Here is a 27,882-nt window from a genome sequence, read left to right as displayed (position 1 = left end):
AACTTTTAACAATGTAATAATGAAAAATTATTTCATGTTTTTCCCATGACTGTTTTAATATTTTAATATATTAATATTCATGATCTATTTTGATTATGTTTTTTATTGGTTGGCTTTTAACCAATTGTGACTGTTTAAACTTATTTAAACTGGTTTCATTTGTAGTTCTTTGTTATGAGGAAGTCAACAGTGTTTGATGAAAGCGCTAAACTTGTATTAATAAATCTATTGGCGACTGACTGTCTACCAAGGTGAATATTTTTTGATTTCAATGATTGTGAGTGTGTTTTGGAGGTCTCTGCTATTTAGGTAAGTTTTTATTGAGGACCTCTGCATAGATGGGTGTGTGTTGTGCTTGGCTATGTGATGTGAACGGTGTGGTGTTTGCGCTGGTAATCTCTTCTTCGTCAGGAGTACTGACTCTGGTGCGACAGAGCATGGATTCCAGGTTACTGACATAAATGCATTTCTCGCAAGCAGAAGAATTATGTGCTCGGAGAAGAGGGCCATCAGTAAACATGAGGCAGTTAGTTACTACACTGTCTCAGTATACCCATGTCGACCAAGCTGGCAGGAGAAACTGATGGGAATTGTCCAGACATAGTGTTCTGAATACTTGGGCAGGCTTGTGGAGAAAGGGTTTTGATAAGGATTTGTCCACAAGAGTGTAGACCACAAAAACCTTCTTAAATGTAAAGTAACTGGCCTGAAGCCCAAGTGTTAAAACCAAAACAAAGACGCTTAGAATAACAGATAAATTTAACCAGGCTACTAACAAGCAGTAATAAATGCAGTAGAATAAAAATACTTGAACGCCTAACTGTACTCAACAAGGTAAAATAAGGTAATAAAGTAGGAAGAACACAATTATAGTAAAAGCAGCTGATTTTTTATTTTTTTTGGTGGAGAGGGAGGACACAGAAGATAATTCAAGATTAAGAAACTAAAGGGGTTAGCCCTTTCAAATGCTCTCTTTCTCTCTCTCTCTGTACAAAGTAGACTGAGCTGATGAGATGGGACTGGGAGGAGTGTCCAAAATCAAAGAAGCAAGGGGATAGTCCTTCCCAAATGATCTCACTGCACTCAGTTGAGTGAACAAATGAGATGGGACTGGGAGGAGTGTCCAAAATCAAAGAAGCTTCCTAACTTTCCAAACTTTGTTGCCTGTCACTACCTCCTAAAGTTTTACATCCATTAGGACATATTCAACCCATGACTAAAAAATTACCTCATTGTAATTCCCTAAAAAAAAAAAAAAAAAAAAAAAAAACAAACAAAAAAAATACTACTTACTGAATTCAAAAATCTTTTTTTATTTCTGTATTATGTAACATCTATTTGACTTGTGCAATATGGGTTTGTACTATACAAAATATGTATTTAACATTTAATTGAAATGTATATTATGGATCTGTGCTCTTTCTGTACTATGTATTTGTATTTCTCTGAAGCTTTTCTCTCCAGGACTCCATTGAAAATAGGCTCCTTGTAGCGCAATGGACTACCCTGCAAAACAAACTGCAAATAAATAAATAAAATAAATAAATAAGCAAGGGGGTAGTCCTTCCCAAATGATCTCACTGTACTCAGTTGAGTCAGCAAATGAGCTGGGCTAACACTAGGACAGGATTCATAGGAGCTCTCAATTATTCATATTACAGCTGGATAGGATTTGTGTGCACCCCCAGCCTCATATGTTACAGCTGCACAGCATTCATCCACACTGTCATCTATACGTGCTAACAACAGCAGATCTATTTGTGGACTTCACCAAAGCATTTGATCCGGTGGATCACTGGATCTTCATCTCCCTCACAGCTAGAGGCATTAATAACAAAGCAGCAGGCTGGTTTTAAAACTTCATATCTAAAAGAAACGTCCAGGCCAATGTAGGATCCACCCACCTCAGATTACTAAAAAGGGGTTTCCAGTGTCAGTTCACACTCTAATATGTTTTCCCATATCCATTAAAAGACTTCCCATTGACCTCCCTACTCTTCTAATAACCTTATTTGCAGAAGATGTGGCTGTCCATAGTCAGAATTTTCCACTAACAATTAAAAAAATACTAAAACAGGATCTTGTCCATCTTGACACCTGGTTAAATCACATGCATCTTATTTGTAACTACAAAAAAATAGCAATGTTGGTTAGGGCCCAGAAAAGGCCATTACTTTCACCAAGAAATTGCAAAATCCATATAATGTCACAAACACTATTGAGACCACTAAAACATTTAGATATTTCTACATATGGCTACAACAAACATTGTACTTTCAATGCCTGCATGTAGCGGAATAAAGAGTAAGAGTTCCTTTTTAAATATGTACCCTAAGAAATTCTTAAAACCCTTTAAAATTAAAGCCCATGAAAATTAAGACCTAGTTTGTGCCTGCAAATAGACTCATGTGGTTCAGTGTACTATCCCAGTAAACCAATAAAATAAAAATAAAAATAAAAAATAAAACAAAATTATATCATATAGAATATATGGAAAAACAATGTTCCTAAGCAGCATCATAAATTCATGTTTTATGCTTTTATCTCCCACTCATTTTGCCATTAACAACCAATAATTTTATTTCATCCCAATTCTTATTGATAATTACTTGCAAATACAACCACTTTATTCCTGACTTTGTTTCCAATCATAAGTCTGGTAATAACCAAACATGATCATATTCACATCAACATCCCCTCACATTTTTCATTAATTTTAATTTAATCAGGGTTTCCAATGACATCTTAATTCTTGGAAATGCTAAGAAAACATGTGCAGTTGTTTCCTCTACTTGACATTTAAAACAGAACGTTTCATTCAGTGTGTTATAATGTGATCCCTTAATCTGCCACTTATCTAGCAAAAGTCTTTACATGAAATGCTGAATTTCATATCCATTTACAGAGCTTTTATTCCTTTTCTTAACTGCCAGGCATATTCCTACTTCGTCATAATCTCTTTATACCATAACTTTCCAGTTTGGTCTAGTTCTGTTATTTGAATTTTACATGCTTTCATATTTTGTTGGTATTCTAAAATCTCGCTCCCTTCCATAGTGTTTTTAAGATGTGCACTGTAGATCATCATTTGTGTATATACCTTTAAGAATCTATCCAAGGGCTTGCACTAGAGTGTAAATACTGAGCACATGCGAGCCTGACTGCCATTTTGTAGTTAGTTGTTGAAATGTGAACATGTATATATGTAAGCTCTGTTTGTTAAGTAGTTCGTTCATATTTAAAGATGCTGCTATCCATCCTGATGTGTTTGTATATATTAAAGCATTGTAACGAAACCCCAAACCTTCTTATTATTTGTATTAGAGATGAATGAGCAACATGGTGTTAGAAGTGGCATGTCTTTAGGGACATGGTGTCAGAAGTGGCATACCCAAAAGGTCACGGTATCAGAAACGATATATCCAAAGGGCCTGAAGTCAGAACACACTAAAGAGGCATGAAGTTTAAAAAGGCTTGGCAAATACGATTTAAGGCACTTATCCAGGGTTGGTGGAATATGCAGCAGTGACCATCCTAAAATGGTGCATACTTTGTAAAGCAGGTCAGAAACAAATTTCAGGTATAAAACTTGCTCTTTCTTATTTCTCTCTTGCTATTTCTTTTTCGCATAATATGAAATGAGGCATACAGAACGCTCTAAATAATTTTTGCATAAACAAATATGTACAATACTGATAAAATATTTGAATTACTATGGAAAATGTTTGAAATAAAGTCCAACTGCATAAAATGAATAAGATAAAGGGAAACGGCTGCATTTTTTCGCAAAGCATATGAACTTTCATATTAAGCAAAGATATCTGAGTTTTGCAGAAGTGTATAAAGTGTTTGCATGTTTGTGCAGTGTTACAGTAAACCAAGTTTGCAGAGTACAGCCATTGCAAGGCATATTTCACAAAGTATTTCAAAGAGTTTATTGTAGATTTGAATGCTGTTACAAGCTCACAGCACAGTTTGTTCATACACAATTACAAAGGCCATATTTTCAGTGTGTGTACACTTTGTGGGCATGGCAGATAGATTTCAAAAACCCAGTACACTTGTGCTGGACAGTAAAATTGTACTATTGATGAGAAATGGAGAGTGTTTGAGCAAGAGTACTACATTTTCATACAGGCTGCATTTTCTGATAAGGATGACCATACAAAGGCATTTATTCTACTTAATTTAGCTGGGTCAGAAGCTATAGAAAGGGAATGTTCATTTCTTTATGCACCTGCTATTTATGCTGGAGAAGAGGAAAACCATCATATTGTTGTACAGGCTGAGTCAAGGGAGGACCCAGAGTGCTAAAAACGTAAATTTAGAAAAATGTGTAACCCCCAGACAAATGTTACAATGGAAAGGCACTTATTTTACATAAAGGATCAAAAGCCTGATGAAACTTTTGAAACATACATAACTGATCTGAGAAATAAAGGTAAAACATGCAGATTTGGTGACTTAAGAGATGATGCTGTGAGAAAGATTTTGCTTTGTGACAGTGATTTAACTTTGAATAAGGCCACTGAGATTTGTCAAATATACAAGCTTACAGAAAAGCACAAAAATATGCTTACAAATGAGAACAGCTCTAGAAGGCACAGTGATAAAGCTCATGCTGATAGTATGCAGCACGTGGTTAAAAGAAACAGGCCCAAGCTCATGGCAGCCCCTGCTGCACCTACTGGTAAACCTCAGAACTTTCTAGCAAATTCTAGATTTCACACAACCTCAGTGAAGCACAAGAGTGAGTCAGCACACTCAAAGCATGGTCCCCCACCCACTTTCATTGCCAACTGTCATAATTGTGGTGGTAATCATGAATCTAAAAGGGAAAAGTGTTTAGCTTTTGGTCAACAATGCCACAAATGTAATACATGGAATCATTTCAAGAGATTTTGCAAATCAAGAGTGTGGGCGCTCTTTTATTAAAAGGAAACATTTTAAGAAATTAATTGATCAGTTAAGACTGTGGCCAGCCTACTCTTTATGTTGGTGGTGTGTCAGTGCTTCATGAAACGGTCAATGCAGTAGTTTAAGGGCAAAGAATGAAGTATTTTGTACTGTTCGGATACATGGCAAACCTATAGAGCTCAATGTTGATACATGTTCTCAGTGCAATGTCATGTCTGCAGAAACATTTGCTAGAGTGTGCCATGGTGAAAGGCCTGATTTGGCAAGGTGTGCTTTACTTGTTAATTATGGAAGTGAAGAAATTCAAACTGAAGGCTCAGTAGTAATTTCGTGTTATTCTGCAGGAAGGAGCTACAACTTATTATTTTATGTGGTCAATAGGCACGTTCAGTCATTATCGGGGCTCAAAGACTCTCTGAAAATGGGACTGATTTCATTTAATAAGTTAGTCCACCATGTTAGCTTGAAAGACCACTACTCTAATTTTGGACAGCACATTTTTTCTACCTATGCCGACAAACTAGGTAAACTTCCAGTTGTGTACTCCATGAAGTTAGACCCAGAAGTCAGTCCAGTTATGAGGCCAGCACGTAAAGTTCCAAAACCCATGCAGGACAGACTCAAAGCCAAATTAGACAAAATGGTGCGACAAGGTGTAATTTGTCCAGCAGAAACTCCAACTGAATGGGTATCTTCCATGGTGGTAGTTCATAAGAAAAGCTGAGATGACATCAGTATATGTAACTGATCCATGAGATTTTAACAAAGCATTAAAAAGACCTCATTATCCAATGTGCACAGTTGAAGAAGTCGCAGCCCTGATGCCAAATGCCACCATTTTTCTGGCTTATACGCAAAGAGTTAATTTTGGCAAATTCAGCTTGACAAAAAAATCCTCACTGCTCACTACATTCAGTACTCCATTTGGCAGTTACAGATTTTTGAGAATGCCATTTGGGATAAATTCTGCAAGTGAAGTCTTTCGGCATGCAATGGAGCAAATTTTTTCTGGGTATCCTTCTGCTATCATAGTAGACTATATACTAGTAGAGGTCATGATGTAGCCCAGCATGACAGACATCACAGAAAAGTTCTAGAAAGGGCATATCAAGTGAATCTTAAGCTCAATGCACAAAAATGCAAATTCATGTTGGTCATTTGTTTACGAGTACAGGTCTACAACCAGATCCTTCAAAGCAAACAGCCATTCTTGAGATGCCTGCTCCAGACAATGTTCAAGCCTTGCAGAGTTTTCTTGGCATGGTCAACTACTTAGGCAAGTTCATTCCAGATTTCAGCCAACTTTCAACACCACTCAGAGAGCTAACATGTAAGGATATATCCTGGTCTTGGTCAGAGCAACACCAAAGAGCCTTTGATGTCCTGAAATTGAGAATTGCAAGTCCGCCGATACTCAGGACACTTGGATGTTCACAAACCAGTTACACTTTCCTGTGATGCTTCGAAATTTGGACTTAAGTGCAGATACTCTACAAGAGGATCAACCTGTTGCCTATGCATCAAGAACTCTTACCCAAACTGAACAGCAGTACGCCCAGATTGAGAAAGAGCTTTTGGCAATAGTGTTTGCATGTTCAAAATTCAATGATTATATTTATGGCAGATTTATCCAGATCGAAACAGACCAGCAACCATTAGTCACAATCCTGAGTAAGCCAATGCATTCAGCTCCAGCTCGACTGCAATGTATGATGCTGAGACTGCAAAAGTACAACTTCAATCCTGTCTACAAGAAAGGCAAACTTCTTTACCTTGCTGATACATTATCCAGATCACCCAGAAATACCACTGAACAGAATGACAATCCATATTCTCAATTGCTTGATGATTCTGAAGTCATGGAAGTGAGAAATTTTTCTTCCACATGTCTTGATGAGTTGAGAGATCACACAGCCACAGATCCAATTTTACAAAGGCTCAACCACTTTATCAGTCAAGGATGGCCATCAAACCAGTCTAGTTTACCTCAAGAAGTACAAACTTATTTTCCATACAGAGATGAGATTTTGTTTGACAAAGGTATCATAGTGAAAGTTCTGAAAGTAAGTGTTCCAAAGTTCTTGCAACCAGAGTACATTACTATCTTGCATCGTGGCCACCCAGGAACTGAATCTACCAAAAGAAGGTAGAGAGAGAGAGAGAGAGAGAGAGAGATAGTATTTTGGCCTTCTATGTCACAAGACATTGAGACTGCACTTTCTTTTTGTTTAGTATGTAATAGTACAAAGCCTCATCAACAGAAAGAGCCACTTCAGCTTAACCATATTCCAGAACTACTTTGGTCGACAATAGCCACTGACATCTTTGAGTGGAATGGTCAACATTTATTGGTGTTAGTAGACTCTTACTCCAATTGGTGAGATTGACCTACTTCCTAATCTAGCATCCAGTACAGTCATTACTAAGATGAAACATCATTTTGCATGGAAGTCCGCACAAAGTTATTTCAGACAATGGCATGCAGTTTACAAGCCAGCAGTTCAAAAGATTTGCAAAAGAATGGGACTTTACTCATGTCACAAGTAGTCCAGAGTACCAGTCAAATGGTTTGGCAGAACACACAGTTCAAAGTGCAAAATAGTTACTTCAGAAGTCAAAATGAGATAATTCTGATGTTTTCCTGAATCTCTTGAATCTCAGAAATGTTCCTCGAGATAAACATCTTGGTTCACCTGCTCAGAGACTTCTGTCGAGACAAACCAGAACCACATTACCATTCAGTAGTCAATTGTTGGTTCCATGTGTCAAGAACAACAGGTCAGTGAAAACCAATCTGATGAAGAAGCGCCCAACCCAGAAGTCCTACTACGATAAGACCAGCAGACCATTCAATCCACTATTTGAGGGAGAAGTTGTGAGGAAGCAAACATCCAAAGGTTATGATCAGATTGGTGTCACGAAGAATATTAGTCCACAGCCAAGATCATACATTACAGAATCAAAAGAAGCAACTTTTAGGTGGAATCGGAAACATTTCAGACTGGTGTCCGAGCCTGTACCACAGCAAATTGCTTGTGAAAGAGACTCTTTATCTCAGAGTAAGTTGTCCAGTGTTCCAATTCCAGAGGAAGTTTCAGAGGACATTCCTGTTCCTATGATGAATCCAGAAGTTCCTGATATAAGTTGTGCACTGCAGAACGTCCCTGTTGCTAAATCTACTCCCAACTGTTATGTTACGAGATGTGGTCAAATCTCTAAACCCTGTAGCAGATATGAAGCAACCTGGCCATGAACACTGTATTTTGTTTCTAATGTATATAGTAATGCATGCCTAGCTCTACCTTTATTTTGCATGAAGGCAATCTTTTTAAGAGGGAGGATGTAGATCAATATGTGTGTATATACCGTTAAGAAGCTATCCAAGGCCTTGCACTAGAGTATAAGTACTGAGCACTAGCGTGCCTGACTGCCATTTTGTCGTTAGCTGTCGAGATGTGAACATATATGTATGTATGTAAGGTCTGCTTGTTAGTTTGTTTGTATTTAAAGATGCTGCTATCCATCCTGATATGTTTTTATATATTAAAGTATCTGAACGAAACCCCATGCCTTCTTATTATTTGTATTAGAGACAAATGAGCGACATGCACTTTCTGCATAATTCTTCCTACTTAACGCTCACTAACTGAGCTATCACAGTCTCCACCATATTCCATCACGTTTACTATCCAGTTCAAATATATTGACATTAAACATACTACAAAAAGTAAAAAACAATCCAAAAGAACTGCTGCTGACCTGGAATATGCTCGTTACTGTGAAATATAATAACAAATGTAAAAGTAAAGTGAACGGAACGAAGCAAAAGCAAGTATTCCACGTTTGTAAAAATAAAAGTCAAGTAGATCCACATACAGAAAATCCAGGAATATTTATGTGACACAGATAAGCGCTTTCGCAAGTAGCTTCATCAGATCTCTCATAACATCTACACTGACATCGTCTTTATATACACAGATTTATCTAAGCAAACAATTAAGTTCAATTAAAATCAAAATCAATTAAGACATTCTTCATTTAAAGGTATATGAAACATATAATTCCATCTAAACTCTGAATACAATCTATCTATGAATACAGAATAAATAGAAGTGTAACAGACCCTATAAAAACACATAAATATATAAAAGGTGTATAAGTCTATATGTATATAAAAAAGTATATATATAAAATATATATATAATATATAATATATATAAAATATATAAAAAATATATATGTAGACATATATATATAAATATGTATAAAAATATATATATGTAAATATATGTGTGTATAAAAAATTTTGTAAAAATATTAACTATATATGTGGACATATGTAAAACATACTATTATGATGAGCATATAAATGTATATATATATATATATATATATATATCTATATATATATATATATATATATATGTGTGTGCAATAAATGTAATAAATACCTGTATAAAAGTATATATGTATAATGGTGGGAAATCACCTAGCATTTCTACGTTGTCTAAGTTTAGGTTTAATTGAGGCCCTTTCATTCAGGCCTTGTCCTCTATCTGATTTCAATAATATAATCCACTCTGTTTCCTTGCTCTCTGTATATGTTACAACATCTCCACCTCTAGTATTAGGAGTTACAACTTGTAGTACTCTGAAAGAGAATGTATGTTCCATGTTGTATAATGCTATGTGCTTTGCTAATGCATTGTGAATGGAGCCTTTTCTGATGTGATACAGGTGCTCTCTCATTCTGTCTCTAAATGGGCGATTCGTCTTCCCAACATAAAATGATGAACATATTTTACAAACAGCTAAATAAATGACATGAGGTGTCATATAATTTGCTTCAGCATTAATATTAAAAGTCTTTAATAAATCAGGATGCCTAAATTCTGTGCTGCTATCAATAAAAGAGCAAAAATTACATTTATCACAAGGTTTAGCACATCCAATATTTCTCTGATATTTATCAGATTTCTGATAGCACAATATTCTTTTTAAGTTATGTTTATTCCTAAAAAGAAAACTTGGTATCTCTCCTACTACTTGTTTTATTTCATCATCTACCTGTAAAATATCCCAATATTTATATAGAATTGATTTAATGTCACTGTAATCCGTAGAAAAAGAAGTAGAGAATTTCACATGTTTCTGTTTATTAATATACGGTTTAAAATGTTCTATGTAACTAGATCCAAAATAAGGCATAGCTTGTGTGGATCTTAGACTATTTGCTATGTCTAACTGGGGAACAATCTCTGCAGTATGATAGCCTCTATCTAATAATCTCTCTCAAGTCAACTAATTCAGAGTTGAAACCACTTTCTGTAAAGTTCAACCTTGAAGCTCTAATGGCTTGTCCCCTAATAATGTTCTTAAAATCATAAGGTGGGTGCATACTAGATCTAGATAGTAATGAATTGCAGTGACAAGCTTTACGATACACTCCAGTGTTAATGAGATTACCTTGCAGTTTCTCAACATATATATCCAAGAAATCAATCCTGTCTACTGAAAATTGCATTGTGAATTTTAGACATGGGATTAGATTGTTCATAATCAAATGCATTGATTCAAGTTGATTAATTGTTCCTTCCCACAAAACAAAGACATCATCAACAAAACATCTGTAAAATGTAACCTGTTCCTTAAAAAGTTGTTGTTCAAACAATACTTCCTTTTCCCAATGTGCTAGGAACATATTGGCGTAGCTATTAGCACAAGAAGTGCCCATAGCTACGCCATCTTTCTGTCTGTATATCATATCTTGGAACATGAAGATATTGTTCTCTAGAATTAATTCTAAGAAGTGTACAATTAAATCTATATGAACAGAGGTATAATCACTGTTGTCTTGTAAATATTGTGAAATAAATGTCAGTCCAAGTTCATTGGGAATCACTGTAAATAACGATTGTATGTCAAATGTGACAAAAAGATTGTATTAAATATAAAGATCTTACTGTAGGCTATCTTTTTGTCACATTTGACATACAATCGTTATTTACAGTGATTCCCAATGAACTTGGACTGACATTTATTTCACAATATTTACAAGACAACAGTGATTATACCTCTGTTCATATAGATTTAATTGTACACTTCTTAGAATTAATTCTAGAGAACAATATCTTCATGTTCCAAGATATGATATACAGACAGAAAGATGGCGTAGCTATGGGCACTTCTTGTGCTAATAGCTACGCCAACATGTTCCTAGCACATTGGGAAAAGGAAGTATTGTTTGAACAACAACTTTTTAAGGAACATGTTACATTTTACAGACGTTTTGTTGATGATGTCTTTGTTTTGTGGGAAGGAACAATTAATCAACTTGAATCAATGCATTTGATTATGAGCAATCTAATCCCATGTCTAAAATTCACAATGCAATTTTCAGTAGACAGGATTGATTTCTTGGATATATATGTTGAGAAACTACAAGGTAATCTCATTAACACTGGAGTGTATCGTAAAGCTTGTCACTGCAATTCATTACTATCTAGAACTAGTATGCACCCACCTTATGTTTTTAAGAACATTATTAGGGGACAAGCCATTACAGCTTCAAGGTTGAACTTTACAGAAAGTGGTTTCAACTCTGAATTAGTTGACTTGAGACAGAGATTATTAGATAGAGGCTATCATACTGCAGAGATTGTTCCCCAGTTAGACATAGCAAATAGTCTAAGATCCACACAAGCTATGCCTTATTTTGGATCTAGTTACATAGAACATTTTAAACCATATATTAATAAACAGAAACATGTGAAATTCTCTACTTCTTTTTCTACGGATTACAGTGACATTAAATCAATTCTATATAAATATTGGGATATTTTACAGGCAGATGATGAAATAAAACAAGTAGTAGGAGAGATACCAAGTTTTCTTTTTAGGAATAAACATAACTTAAAAAGAATATTGTGCTATCAGAAATCTGATAAATATCAGAGAAATATTGGATGTACTAAACCTTGTGGTAAATGTAATTTTTGCTCTTTTATTGATAGCAGCACAGAATTTAGGCATCCTGATTTATTAAAGACTTTTAATATTAATGCTGAAGCAAATTGTATGACACCTCATGTCATATATTTAGCTGTTTGTAAAATATGTTCATCATTTTATGTCGGGAAAACGAATCGCCCATTTAGAGACAGAATGAGAGAGCACCTGTATCACATCAGAAAAGGCTCCAATCACAATGCATTAGCAAAGCACATAGCATTATACAACACGGAACATACATTCTCTTTCAGAGTACTACAAGTTGTAATGTAACATATACAGAGAGCAAGGAAACAGAGTGGATTATATTACTGAAATCAGATAGAGGACGAGGCCTGAATGAAAGGGCCTCAATTAAACCTAAACTTAGACAACGTAGAAATGCTAGATGATTTCCCACCATTATACATATATACTTTTATATAGGTATTTATTACATTTATTGCACACATATATATATATATATATATATATATACATTTATATGCTCATCATAATAGTATTTTTTACATATGTCCACATATATATTTTTACAAAATTTTTTATACACACATATATTTAAATATATATATTTTTATACATATATATATATATATATATATATATATATATATATGTCTACATATATATATTTTTCATACATTTTTATATATATTTTATATATATTATATATATATTTTATATATATACTTTTTATATACATATAGACTTATACACCTTTTATATATTTATGTGTTTTTATAGGGTCTGTTACACTTCTATTTATTCTGTATTCATAGATAGATTGTATTCAGAGTTTAGATGGAATTATATGTTTCATATACCTTTAAATGAAGAATGTCTTAATTGATTTTGATTTTAATTGAACTTAATTGTTTGCTTAGATAAATCTGTGTATATAAAGACAATGTCAGTGTAGATGTTATGAGAGATCTGATGAAGCTACTTGCGAAAGCGCTTATCTGTGTCACATAAATATTCCTGGATTTTCTGTATGTGGATCTACTTGACTTTTATTTTTACAAACGTGGAATACTTGCTTTTGCTTCGTTCCGTTCACTTTACTTTTACATTTGATACTACAAAAAGTCATGTAACTATAGATAATTTCTACTTTATTATATGTAATACCTATTTTGATAGGATTTAATCCAGAAACCTAAATAACAATACATCCTGTTTATAATAACATCATTTCAGTACACATATGGGAAAGCAAAATTTGTTCCTATATAACTCAAATGTATCTAAAACAATTGAATTCAGTAAATATAGCGTTTTTCTAAAGGTCAGTTTAAAAATGTTCACAATTTTGTCATAGTCTGTAATTCTTGTACTAAATCTTCCCAATGGTTTATCACATCAGACCAAATTGTATTCCTAATATTGCTAAATCTGTTTCTGAAAATCCGATCCCTGGTTTCTTAACAATTTCTCTGAAACCTTTACTTTTTGCCTTATTAAATATCAAATCCAATTCAGTTGTGTTCCCCTCTTCTCTTTTACTTATTATATGATCCATTTCATATTCTTTGCAATCAAAAATATATTGTCCACATAAAGCATAATTAATGAAATTCTAAATCTACTCATACATATATTTACCTACTTCCAATCTTTTTACAAATATTTCCAGCTATAGCATGTATTACTAAACATATAGAATACTCATCAACAAGTCTTGTCTAGGCATGTCTCTATTTTCATACTGTCACTTAACCAATCATTAGCTAACACTCTTACTGTACTTCTATTGTATGCTGATTTCAAAAAATATATTACCGTAGACTCCCTCTTATCTGGTCTCACTTTAACCGGACTCTAACCAGCTATCAAATTTCTGCTATAGCCTTAGCAACAGACAATTGAGAATAACAACAATTCTGCCTCCTCCAGGCACTACAGAATATCTTGATTTATCATTTTAATCTTAAAATTTTAAAATATTGAAACAAAAAGAACTTGCAGTTTTTATTTTATATACTGCAATTTCGTTTTTGTTTCAGTATTTTAACATTTTAAGATTGTTTTACTTTTCTTGTATATAACTTATTTCTATTTTCGAATACACTTTTTCATATTTTGCTATATAAACAATCTACCATTCGAGCCATGTATTATGAAATGGAATGCTTGTCTTGTGCTCCTTCCACAAATTTAGCCTCTCTTTGACATAACTCATTTTGCTTTTACTTTGACCAGTTACTTTTGTAATACTCTTTCCTACTTTTATGATATTCATTTTTTTCCTATTGTAGTGTATATAGCACAATGATCTCAAAATTCTACTATCAATTTTGCTTCTTGTACTTCCATTAAAGCGTTAGAAAACACAACATAATCAATTTATATTCTAAATGTTGACAAATTTATATCCTTACTTCATTTTCACCTTCACCAACATGCAAGTCAAACAGCATGAGGGTCACCTGATCTAGGGATCTAAACTTAGTCAGCGACTCAAACAAAACATGCTGGAGGGACAGCTATGTGTCTCAGAGACTGCCCTTTTTAGAACAAGCTTCCTGTTCACATTAAGCAGAGCCCTTCCCTGGCCCTCTTCAAATGCAGTTTAGATCAACGGCTGGGGAATCGCAAATTCATACCTAGGGTACAGCCTATGTCCCTTATGGACAGGGGAAATCTAATCTGTAAGGTACTCAATGCAAAGGCACAAGCCCATGCCATCCTGTTGCTCCTTGGAGCAATATATTAAGCAAAATCAAGTTATATTGGCTAGGCTTGTAAGGGCTCTTAAGCCATTAGCCTAGTAATCTCCTATGAACCTATAAAACCATTGCCATATATATATATATATATATATATATATATATATATATATATATACATACATACATACACACACACATACACAACAGCCAACATGCATACTGTTGCTTACAATGTTATAAAAATTCTTATGGTATTCTTAAGTATAAATTTAAACAATAATCTGATCTTAACCTGTACACTGGGGTAAGAATACAAAGAAGCATGGCTTTTCATAAATCATGTAACAGATTTCTTTATGAAAAGTATGCTTTGAAATAAGAACATGAAAAAGCATGACTTTCACAAGAATTGCCACCAAGTTATGTAAAAGCAATAATGTGGCTAATAGTTTCCAGAGACTTCCTTGAAATGTTTCACTGAAACATGTGAGTACATTTGTCACAAATAATACAACAAAAATTAAATGCAGATTAAGTTAGGATTAGAAACATAACATGGAACAAAACTACATAATTAGAGAAAAGAAACTGGGAGAGGGATGTGCGCATTAATAAGGAAATTTAATGTAAGTACTACTTACAATATTTGCATAAGTTGACATTTGTCTATCAGCAATATTATGGTACTAGCTAGAAGGAATCATTCAGGAGTGCACTATACTCCGTGGCATTTCTTTTGCTAGCCTTTTTGAGCCATGTGTCACTGGATTGGAAAATGTCACTCAAATTATTAAACGACTGCACTTATTTCACTTGCTAGCAAGAAAATGCTCAATGTCCTGCAAGACAGATTTTTAGCAATACATGAACCAAGAACTGCCAGATGTACAAAGGTTGGTTTAGAAAAGGCAGAGGCACCAGAGATCAAATTCTCAACATTCACTAGATAACAAAGAAAGGAAGAAAGTTCCAGAAAAATATTTATTTCTGTTTTACTGACTAAAGCCTTTGATTCTGTGGACCATAAAAAACTCTGGCAAGTTCTTAGCAGTTTTTAGAGTAACAGGGTTACCAAGTCACCTTATATGCCTCCCTAGGAATCTGTATGCAGAGCAATAAGCAACAGAAGCAAATACGGAAAACCAACAGGTTTAAACTTTGGAAAGGAGTGTGACAAGGATGTATCTTGTTACCCTAATTACTTTACGTGCTTAACATATTATACGAAATGTTAGATTAGACAAATCGAATATTGGAATCAAAACTGCCACAAACTCAGACATTCAGATGATACCATTCTAGTGGCAGGAAGTGAGAAAGAGCTGACGAGCCTGTTGAAGAAGATGAAAGTACAAAGCACTAAAGCTGGCTTGCAGCTCAATACCTAATAAATAAACTCATAAATGTAATAAAACTATGTCATCTGTCTCTATCAGTTCTTTGCATACATGGAATAAGGGGACTCAGTGACAGATTTTATTTTTCAAGGCTTGATCTTTGCAGACAGTAAAATTAGATGTTTGCTTCTTGAAAGGAAAGTCTGGAGAAATCTACATAAGATTTTAAAGAACCGAGATATCACATTATTAACAAAAGTCTGTACAGTCAAAGCTTTGTTTTTCCCTGTAATAACATTTAGCTGAGAATGATGGACTTGAACTCTGGTGTTGAAGAAAACATTATAAAACACCATGGATTACAAGAAGATTAGATCAGTCACGATTTCTAGAACTAAACACAGACTGTTCTACGGATGGTATGATAGTAAAACTAAAATAATTTGACCACAAAACAGGAAACAATCACAGAATTCACTACAGAAGACACTAATGCTGGTAAGGATAAAAGGCAAAATAAGAAGCAGGTGATAGAATTACTAAGGTAATGACCATGAATTTTCAAAAATATAGAGAAGCACTTGGTGACAGACAGATCTGTTGTGCTAAAGTCTTTAAGGCCACAAACAGTCAAGCTCTTCTACATGACTAAATAATGCCAACAATTTCTGAAGCAATTGCATTTGTTTTCTTCCAATAAATATTACATGAACTGTTTTTGGAATAAATTGAGATTATTAGCTATCTTAATGTTATCTGGGGGGCTATTCCAGTGAGATGGTGCAACATTTTTAAAGTCATTTTAGTAGTGGATAATTTGAAATGTGGTCTTACCATATGCTTACTGCCCTAGTTATGGAGTATGTAGTACTGTTATTTTGACAGTCATTTTTTTTTTAGAAATGGGAAGTACTTCTAATTAAGTAATTTAAATACTAATGTATTTAAAAGAAATTAGGCTCTTGCCATGTCCAGCAGCCAAATGGTTTTCTCAAGCTGGTCCACAGGTGTATAAACTAAAGAATTTTGTTTTCACTAGAACTTTCATTTGGTATTTCATCAGCACCAAAGGTATTCCAAACAGCTGTTGCAAAAATAAATGAAAGCTTGGAATGTATTGTAAATATAACTCATGACCTATTATTATGGAGTGAGATATGAGAAAAGTATGACAAGAGAATAGTAAGGCTACTAAACCAATTAAGACAGCATAACTTCAAATTAGAGTTGTTGTTGTCTTTCAGCTTTTCCCGGTTAAGGGTCACCACAGCGGAACTCCGGTCCACTAATGATTGGCAGTAGATTTTCATGGTGCCGAGTTGCCAGCTGGATGCCCAACCTTCAACGAAGGTACGCCCATTCACGCATGTCTTTCGGAACATAACTTCAAATTAGAGTAATTATAAAAATAAGACAAACAAGTCTGAAATATATGGATCATATTCTAATCAGGAGGACTGAAGCCTAATGCAGGAAACATTAGCGCACTTGTGTAAATGCCAAAGCCAGAATAACAAGCAGCCTTTACATAGGTTTCTAGCAATGATGTTGTACTTTGCAAAACTTGCACCTAACATGTCTTCAGTAACTATGCCTGTAAGAAAGTTACTATTGACAAGTTGCAGCTGAAACTGGAAAATAATTCTGAAATGCTCAAGAAGCTAATTACTGATACTCCAGCATGAAAGTACTACAGTGGGAGTAAGTCAATTGTGTTGCAAGTAAACGTCAGTCAAAATACTATGGGAGTAGTGATCCTAGAAAATAAACCATCTACCTGTGGGTCAATATGATCTATGGATTACAGCTAAACTCACATCTTTCAAAAGCACATCTAGATCTAATTTCAACACAGTGTTATCCCATCCTAAATGTGGAATCACCTAATCACTTCCACTCTCTCAAACCTCTTCAAATGCTTAGCCTAACATAACACCACTAGATTAATGTCTTTCTGGGGTTCAAACACTATTTGCCTTCATGCATACATATCTACTGCTGTCTTTTCTCAGTTATATTCTTCCAGCTTCCCATTACTCCCCTAGCCACAGCATCTATAAATTAATATTCTTCTCACTCCTTTCGTTGTCACTCTTCTTTTCCATAAACAAACTGCATACCATGTAATTTCTTCTCTTTATTATACACTCAATGTACATTTTTTGATAATTGCACTCTTTCACTCATTTTCATAATGTATTTCTTATTATAAAATACCATACACATATTTTTAGATGCTCAGTTGTTTTACTTTATAGAATGAAACTCAATTTTCTGTTCACTGATTGTATTTTGATATTATTATTGTAACCAAAACTTTTCTTTTTTTGCTTTTCCCTGGGTCCCTTCTGAAATGGGCACCACCCAGTAGGGCTAACCCAGCCAACAAAATATAAATAAGTGGTAAAAAAGATATGCTTAACTAGAAAAAGAACTGTTAGCATCTGGGTACAGATGTGAGAAAATTCTTGAGGTTCAGGTGGACAATAAGTTAGAAACCCTTGCAAACAATATTCAGAAGGTCTACAGACAAGGCACTTCCTAGACTACAGAGGACATTACTTAATCGATGGATGTCTAATCTGAAAGTAAAACAAAGACCAGGCTATCCAAATGGTGAAAAGTTTCTGCAAAAGCTACTATGATTGACATCTTACAGTTCTTAAAAGAAATAAGAAAACTCAAAAAAACTAAAACTACTCTTTAAATATGTTCAATTGTTTTTATTTGAGTGCAATAAAAGCATTTATCAGCCTTTGTACAGTATTAAAGTTAAGTTTAAATAATGAATGTAATGCAATTCATGTTACCTTATCAATATATACACATTCATTTAAAATGGAGATAAAGTATATGGGACTATATAGCTTTGATATTAATCAGCCAGTAACTGTGATCTGGAAGAACTGTGCTACAAAGTTTCCTCTAGACAAATCTAAGTTTGAATACACACCTAAGTGAAGCTAGACCACATCCCAGTGACTCTGATGAATATTATGCATCCTAGCATTACAATCCAAAGACACAGGCCTCCACTTGGATAGCTGCCCCCATCTCACTTGCACAGAGCATCCCATTCTTTTCTGGAATAAAACAATGACTTTTGATTTGCATGTGTTAATTTTCATCCAAACTGCTTCACAATCAGCACTGAACCACTTCAGTACCTGCTAGAGATCACTTTTATTTGGGTCCAAGAGGATGGCAACACCATCTGTGAATAACAAAGATGCAGTCCTCAAACAGCTGTGCCTTAATATTCTGTCCTTGAAAATCAAGAACAGGAAGTAAGATAAGACATAGACTCGGTGGGATCCTATGACCACATTTAATGTAGCTGACTGATTGTGATGAATGCAGACACAACTCTTATTCTGTAAGTAATGGGACCAAATGACATACAGAAGTACAGGGTCCACTGACCTCTGCTGTAACACCTCCCATAAGACATTTGAGGGTACATGGTCATATGCCCTCCATGTCCAGCAGACACACATAGTCCATAATAGTGAACTCCCAAGCACCCTCTAACATCTGTAACATGAAAAGAGGCTGATAAATGGTTTAAAACCAGAATAGAATCTGGATTGGTCCTAAATCAGCAGCTCTCCTATGAGGTAAAGTCTCCTTTTTAGCACCCTGGCATAGGTCTTCCCAGGAAGACTGAAGAATATGATCTTTCTGCAACTGGAATACAGCCTTCTATCTCCTATTTTGCAAATGGGGACAACCACCCTGATCCAGAGGTACTGTCCTCATCTTCCCCACAGCATTGAAAAGAATGCTGACAATGACATTCTCAACAACATCCAAGGCCATCAATACTTCTAAATTAATTTCATTCACACCCATAGCCTTAGTACTTCAGAATGACTTACTGAATGCATTTACAGAAACAGATCCAATGCCACAGCTGCCGGTAACACTGCATCCTCAAAGAAAGGCATGCTGTACAAGTTCAGTTCCTTCTACCTCCCAACAATGTCTTCAGTTATGGTCAGTGTTTCGTCACCTTTGCGGAGAAGAGCCTAGGCAGTGTCACATGCAACCCCACCCCTTCTCTCCAAATTACTGGATGCTTAGCTAGAATCTCCTTATGACCATCTGAAAGATATTCTCCAAGGCCTATCCAGACACTTTTCACACTTAGGCTGTTTATTGTTTTACCTTTACAGCAGCCTCCTTTGTGAGGCCAAGTCCAAGGCCTTATTGAGCCCAGGTAGAGCATGTCTGCCTGTACTTCCCTGTCATGCTTACCTGTAAAGCATTCATAAAACTGGATTAGACTGGTGACAGCTCATGAATCCATGTTGGTATCTGTTCCAAAGTTGGTTATCCTCAAAGAAAGCAACCAACCGTCCCCTCAGGATTCTTACCATGACTTCATCTGTCATCACTGTCAAGCAGTTTGGCCTACAGGCTCCCCAGAGCTCCCCAGATTTTTCCTGCCCCTCCCCATAAAATGGTACCATGCTTGCTGTTCTCCAGTTCTCAGGCCCTTCTGATCTAGCAAGTGATCTAGTGAGCATACTGGTCAGACATCTAAAGCTGTCTTGCGGCAAGAAGGCAGCCCATCTGGCACTTGTGTTTTATGCTTTCTAAGGATAAGCAGTTCCTCTCTGAATATTCTCTATCTCTATCCTGGTGCCTGTCTACTGTGGTTCCAATTTACCCTTTCCCCCCTTTACTCTCTCTCCAAGTTTTCTGCAATCCCCTCACATTTGCTCAGCCTGGCCTGTTTTGCCTCTCTTTTCCTTCTGTTGTATGCCTAGAAGCTCTTTGTCTTCCATCTGAATCACTCCTGTCAGAACTGTTTTAATGTCTCCTTCTGCTGTCCACACCATCTCTGCTGCCTTTTTGTTAGCCTGCTTTGTACACTGTACCTCGTCCACCTTCCACCTCTTCCTTCAACCTCCCATAGGTCCTGTCTTTTGCCTTATTTTCCATCCCCCACTTCTATGTATCCACACTGACCTTCTCGTTTTGTTTCTTCCTCAAACCCTTGTCTACAGCCCCAAGTATTTCATCCCTGATCTATTCCCTTAGCTTGTTCCCTACCTCAGTTTGCTTCCAGTCTCCTAGTTCAACCATGGTCATCTCCCCCAGCACTGATTAACCTTTTCTTCTTAAAATCTCATGTCAATATCGCAATGCCCGTATCTTCCCTCCTCCTCTACCACAAACACACCCATTAAACCATACAGTGGCATGACCACTATTAACTAATGGTGCTTTCACATAGACATCCACATGCCCCCCCCCAACTAAGTTAGTTCCTCACTCAGAATTCTATCCTTTCCCGATACAGTCCTGCATTAAATGGATGAACCTCTCATTATCCAAGATCTCTGCCAAGTCCTGCTCTCTCTTAACTGCCTCACTGAAAGGCAAAATAGCTCCCAAGCTGACACCAGAGGGAGATACCCTGCAACAGAAGGAGAGTGGTTTAAACTTTGTGGAAAGCAATATCTTACTTGTTTATTTAGTGAGTACTGGAAGAAAATAACCTTTTTGGTAGCTATTTGTATTTCCTTCAACAGAACATCTTCCAAAAAGCATAATACATAATGACACATTCACAAGTTAAGCGACACACATCTAGTACTCCTTCCTGTAGGACCCACCCCAGCACTTCCATCCCTAACAATATAAAAATAGTTCCATACTGTAGGGCCCACCCCAACACTTCGGCCCTCTAACAATAAAAGCATAGTACCACACTGTGAGCATGTCAATGCTGCTTATGGAATAGCCTACTGAGGTGCAAGCAGGTACATGTGTAAAGATGCCACTAAAATGTATACACTTAATTAGGTGCACAGAAGGCACTTAGACACTTGCCTTATGCCTTTGTTTCCACTGTAATCCCCTACAAGCCCAGCAACTGTTGAGATCTGCTACCTACATGGTAACTGCATAAAATGTCCGATCACTATGATGGATGTTACGTGGCTTGTTCGAGGCATCACAAAAAGCTGCTGGATGTCTGTTTTGAACTTCTTTATGAAAAGTCATTATTCTGTTTATCGAATCACCTGGTTGAGCTCCTTCTCTGATATAAAGGAATGAGCCTCAAGGAACTCTTTCACCTCCACAGACTTTGATGAGATAGGTTAATGATTTCAACTTTACAACCTTAATTAAAGCAAAAGCATCTAAGGAAACCTCTGCCCTCATCTTTAGTTTCAAGCCCAGTGGAAGGACAGCTTCAATACCAGCAGTGGATAAACAAATCTCTTAATGCCCACCCACATCCATCACATCCACTAATTTATTATAGCCTTGAAATTTCAGCCCGCCAGTCATGTTCAGCCAATGTTTGTTACATTACTCATAGAACAGGTAAAAAGAAAAAAAATAAAGAACAATTCTGTTTTCTATTGCAGCTGTGGCATTATTTGTTAACATAGCAATCACTTATTATACTAAAAAAAAAGTTGCCTACTGAACAAAAGGCAATGTGGGTGCTCCTTTACATGGGATGCAGGGTCAGAATTTTTGTCTCACTATAGCAGTCCTATGTTAACTTCATGTAACGCTATGTGTAAAGTGTACCAGAAAGTTTTGGAAACAAGGGATAACAGACTCAGAAAATAGATCGACTGATGAGAACCAGACCTCCTAACTCACAGAAAAAGACTCTTCTGCTGGGGACAAAAAATAAATTAAATAAAACAACAGAGCACAGATACATAGGTGCACACACCCACACACACAAACTGACAGACACACACACAAACACACACACACATTAAGGAGAGCACACAAAACAGTACTGTTTAAATTATGTAATTATTTCTGGCAACTGTTCTACATTCACATAAATCAAGAAAGTTTCATCTACACAATTGTTTATAGACGTACATATATGTATATATATATATATATATATATATATATATATATATATATATATCCACGTGTTGTGTGTTTACACGTGTGTGTGTATACGTGTGTGTGTGTGTGTGTGTATATATATATATATATATATATATATATATATATAAATATATAAGCGTACATGTATATATATGTACACACACACACACAATCTATATATATGTGTTTATGTATTGGTGTGTGTTTAACTTTTACTTAGTCAGTACCGGTTCAGACATTTACAAGGGAATCAGTTCAATGTGTGTCAATAATCACACACTACATGAAGATAAAAACACACAATATTGTATTCTTAAAGGTCCAAAACACAGGTGGAGGGAGTACGATGAAAAAGTGGGGGTACGGGGGGAGATGCAGGGGAGATACAGGGAAAAATAAGACTTAAACATACTGGGTAAGGGAAACGCAAGCTGTCAGAAAATGAGTCTTTCAACAAAGAAGATGTTTAGCAACCTGCAGAGATAAAAGAAAAACTGTGATTGTGAAAAATACTCGCATGTGATCCATTTGCAAAGGATTTTTTTTTGAGATACATTTTCAGAGCTGCAAGTTTTTTTTTTTACAAGGTTTAAGTGTGTGTGTGTGTATGTGCGCGAGCGCGTGTGGGGTGTTTATTAAAAATACGTCAAACAATATGACTTAAAAAAAAAAGCCTGACTGGAAAGGGGCACCAGCGAAGCCTAAATTCATCAAAAGCAGGTAGTAATGAGTGTGAGGAAGTAAATGGAAAACGGGTACAAACAACAACCCACTGTAGAAATATGAGAACAAGGTCAGAAGACTGACAAGAGACTTTCTGCAGCCAGATCCAGGTGTGATGATTTTTTCAAATGCATTTCTGTAAATTAGTTAAGCCCTATTATCTGTAAACATCAGTTTGCAGAAGTAACAGTGAGATTTGGGCTGATTAAACAGCTGGCTAAAACCACAAAGTGCTTCAGTAAAGGTTATAGGAATTGGACTAAATCTGGACTGTGGCATGTTCACAACCTGTTATCCTACATGTGGTGCTACAATGAAATTAAAACACAGTCTATGGTAGCAAGGCTGTATTTTCTCAAAAAACATAGCACAAGGACCAAATGACTTCAGTCTTTCACAGCAACATAACAGTGCTCAGTCCTGCCTCAGCAAAAAGACTTGCTCATCTCTAATTCCAACAGATGGCTACGTTTTGAGTTTCTCTCTACATCAGACGTAGACCTAAGTTAAATCCGACTAGGAATTTCATCTTTCAGCTAAGTCAGTAACTGAAGCATGGCTACCCAGTTTAGTAGCTGTACAAAAACAAATGATGATGTTCCCAGAAATGATCAAAGCAATGCCTATGTGTCCTCATCAAGTTTTTCCATTCATCAAGATGCCAACTGCCTAACCTGATTCACCGGTGTTTATTTTTACCAGAATGTTCCCTACCACTCAGGACAAAACCTAAAACCATAAAAGCTGTCTAGCCTTTCTAAACTAAATTAAGTGTATGACATTTGTGTCATACTAATTATTTCTCACAACTACAATAATTTCCGCATGTTACACAGCTGTCATGGCCTTTTCCAATATTGTGTCATTTACATATTTATCATACATTATCAGCAAGTGTGAAAAGAGAGGGTTTTTTTTCAGTCCAGTGCCTCTATCACCACATTTAGAGTGAGAACATATACAGCATATATTCCTTGGCAAACTACACCTACATTAATTACTTCATAGAGTGTGATGATATACATACATACTGCCAGACCACAACAGCCCTGTTTTTAAAGATATATAAGGGCTGGCAGCAAATAATGGCTAAGAATTAAATAAGTGTACAGTGCATTAAGGGAAACACACAGGAGAAGTAAAACCACAAATAAAGAGTCATATGAATAAAAAGGAGAAACCTGACTCTCAGATCCCAGCACATGAATCTGTACTTTAATTCCCCATAACATGGTGTTGAAACAAATCCAAAGCTTTGGCTTCACACAGAACTCAATCAGCTTAACTACAACTTGACTTCTTGTTACTTATTGTGATTTGGTTTCAGGTTTCGTATGCACATTTACTCAAACAGTACATTTTCTTGAATCAGTCCACACTCCAGTTTCAGAAGCTTTGCATTCTTAAACAATTTCCTGAATTCACAATATTACGCTGACATGCACAGTGCTAAACAGTAGTACACTAGACACCATGAGTCATAAAAAGGTAAGGGGCGTGGATAGTTTTCTTCCAAGTACACAGCTCCTGTTCCAAGCAGCATAAATGAAGTAACACCTAAGAAGTAATTGCCTCAAACACCAAAACTTCCAACTAGTATTGATTAGCTAACCACAATCAACAGGTTAATAGCCAGCCCTACTTTATATACAACCTAGAAAAGTGTATTATCCGTCTTATTCATGTACGCTTATACCACCCTGCAACTTGTACAATCTGAAAGAGGAGCTAATGTACAGTAGTTTTCTCTGCAGGCCTGAATGTTTCATTACAACTAATAAACCCAGGGTCAGAAATGCTTTTTTGGCCCCATATGGCTCAAGTCTCCCTCTTAAAATCTTACAGAAGTCCAGAAACCAAAGCAGCCTTTGTATACCTCCTGCTACAACACAGGGACACCCACCACACACCATACATTTTTACTGGATTCAGATTTCACACAAAAACAGTCAGGCAGCAGTTAAAATACTGATTAAAACAAACAATGCCTGCTGACTTAAAAGTACAATTACAAGCCCACCATCTCATTAACTGCACACAGGGACCAACAGTGCAAAACACAGCTGATAAACACTTTGCCTCCATGCAACTTTCTTAACAAAGAAGGTGATAATTTTCTAGCCTTCACGTTGTTTGTAATTTTATGAAACAATGTGCTCCAGCCATGAACGTTCTTAACAAAGAAAATCAATTCGTATATTTTAATTTTACCCCCTCACAAAGAGTTTATTTATAAACAAAATAAGTAAGCAAAGCTCTCCTCAAGAAAGAGCGCACTAACAAGTTTTTTTTTTTAGTTTTTCGAAACTTAGGCAAGTTTGTGCAAATCCATCCTTTCAAACAATACACAGCATCGTGTTGCAATAAAAGCACAAAGAATTTTTTGAAAAAATTAATAATTATACGGATTCACAGAAAAAAACACACAACCTCCCCTTGCTCATCTGAACCCCAAAAGCCGATAAGACAAACATTAGGTCTATTATAAGAAGGCAATCTCATGCATAAAAATACATTTGTGCCCTATTATGTGCACACACTTAAATATAACCATAGATTACGTCACTATAGTATGCACGACATAGAAAATTGTTTCTGAAGTTTTGAGTTCATGTTTCACAAATGAAAGCTGTAGCTACCTTTGTTCCATAAATCAGTTACACCTGAGCCACACCAACATCAAGTCCCAAGTTTGAACCTCACACCTGGGTAGGTGTTGGGCGTTTTCAGCACTTTTAACAGAAAAAAACGTAAAACCCGGGATACGAAGTTAAGTTATGATTTTCCCTTTTCACTTACTTTTTATTTGCTGTATTCCAGTAAATTGGCTCCAGACTGTGCACGGAGCCTATACATAGATCCCGGACGGAGACAAGGATCACTAGTATAGAAAATGACCCCGAAGTGGGCATCACAGCCATGCTGAGGCACAGGGGCAGACACCATGCAATCGGGTCCCCTACTGCCTTCTCGGGGTCCAGCTCCCCCCACAGTCCGCTATTTTTCTGCAATATATACAGCAATGAATGCTTCTGATTGTTTAATTCCCGTTCCTTAGGTTCGAACACGAAGCCTGGAGATTCGCCTTAGGGGAGAAAAGTTTATAACTATCTGCTTCCTAGGTATATTCCAGGTCTTCCTTGCAGCACCTTGAGCAAAATTCCAACGAGACTTCAGCTAAAGGCTAAGACAGAAGTGGGACAGTGCTCTGCAGTCTGTTCATTTCCGATTATTTTGTCCCCTTTCCCTCTTTATTTGAAATTTCCCCGAGTCTCCCTCACTCAGATCTGCGATCCTATTTTAGAGGTTTGTATATGTTGAAGAAAAGGAAAGCATCTGAACCCGGAACGGATTTAGTCACGGGATCCGGACTCCTAACCTGTACAGCAGTGTCTGAGGCTAAACGGATTTTTGTATGGAAAATATGGAGCCTGGATTATAGAACTGGATTCTCTGTCAGAACAAATCTGCGGACAAACGCTTACCAAGGCATGGTGTGTTAGCTTTCAGACATGGGATAAGTTTTACCATATGCAACCATTTTTTTTATCAGGCATTTATTTCTCCTTTGTACCAGGAATGAGTTTCAGTATAAACCAATCAAATCTAATTAATAAATATCGTGATACAAGTAGTATACCACACCTTCATCTTGTTGGAAATAATATTTTACCAAATTTGCAATCTCAGAATTTGTTTTCCTTGGGTAGTTCGGGCTGATAATTTGCTCAATAGTTTATGATTAAATGCTGTTATTTGTCAATGGATTGCTTTAAGTATATTGATGGCCTATTCTTTTTATTTCATTGTTTGGTTAGTTGTATTTACGTTCAATAAAATGAATAATAAATAAAACTACGTATAATGTATTCATTTGCTTGTTTGTTAACTGGGTAAGTGGACTGCCCTAAAGACACTTTACAGCTGGGCTCAGAGCACACCATAAAAAAATGGCAAGACAGATGTAGAGATAGACAGTACTAATAAAACACACAATATTCAAATAATATTTATTTATTTTATTTATTTATTTATTTTACATTTGTTGACCGGGCTAGTCTAACTGGATATATGTCCATTTTCAGTAGAGACCTGAGGAGAAAAGCTCCACAAAAACAGATAGTTGCAACTTCAGATATAGTACACTTTTCAGACTAATACAGTTGTTTACATAGCAACTTAGTAATCATGAGAGTTAACAAATTAAAAAAAGACAAAACAATAATAGAAGAAAAAATTATTTAGAAGGCAGTGACACATTTGTAAATTCCAAGCTTGATATACATCACAAAAAAAAATATTTGCAAGGCAGTGACACATTCATAAAGTCCAAGCTGGGTAAA

The 27,882-nt window shown here is 35.9% G+C and overlaps 1 protein-coding gene across 2 annotated transcripts in view; it reads right to left on the bottom strand.

Moving 5' to 3' along the window:
* LOC122806691 (ephrin-B2-like) overlaps positions 1–26,865 on the bottom strand; it is a 988,190-nt gene extending 961,325 nt beyond the window's left edge. The window contains exon 1 of one of the 2 annotated variants that reach the window (XM_044077322.1): positions 26,339–26,865. In XM_044077322.1, the coding sequence (XP_043933257.1) occupies positions 26,339–26,460 (122 nt within the window). In that variant the 5' untranslated portion in view covers positions 26,461–26,865. The remainder of the gene's footprint in view (positions 1–26,338) is intronic. The other variant, XM_044077323.1, reaches the window with a different exon arrangement.
* Between the last annotated feature and the right edge of the window lie 1,017 nt (positions 26,866–27,882).

Source organism: Protopterus annectens, chromosome 7.part0 (assembly GCF_019279795.1).
Source record: "Protopterus annectens isolate FY-2018-M chromosome 7.part0, PAN1.0, whole genome shotgun sequence".
In the NCBI taxonomy this organism is placed as follows: domain Eukaryota; kingdom Metazoa; phylum Chordata; order Ceratodontiformes; family Protopteridae; genus Protopterus; species Protopterus annectens.
This window is presented reverse-complemented; position numbering and strand designations above follow the sequence as displayed.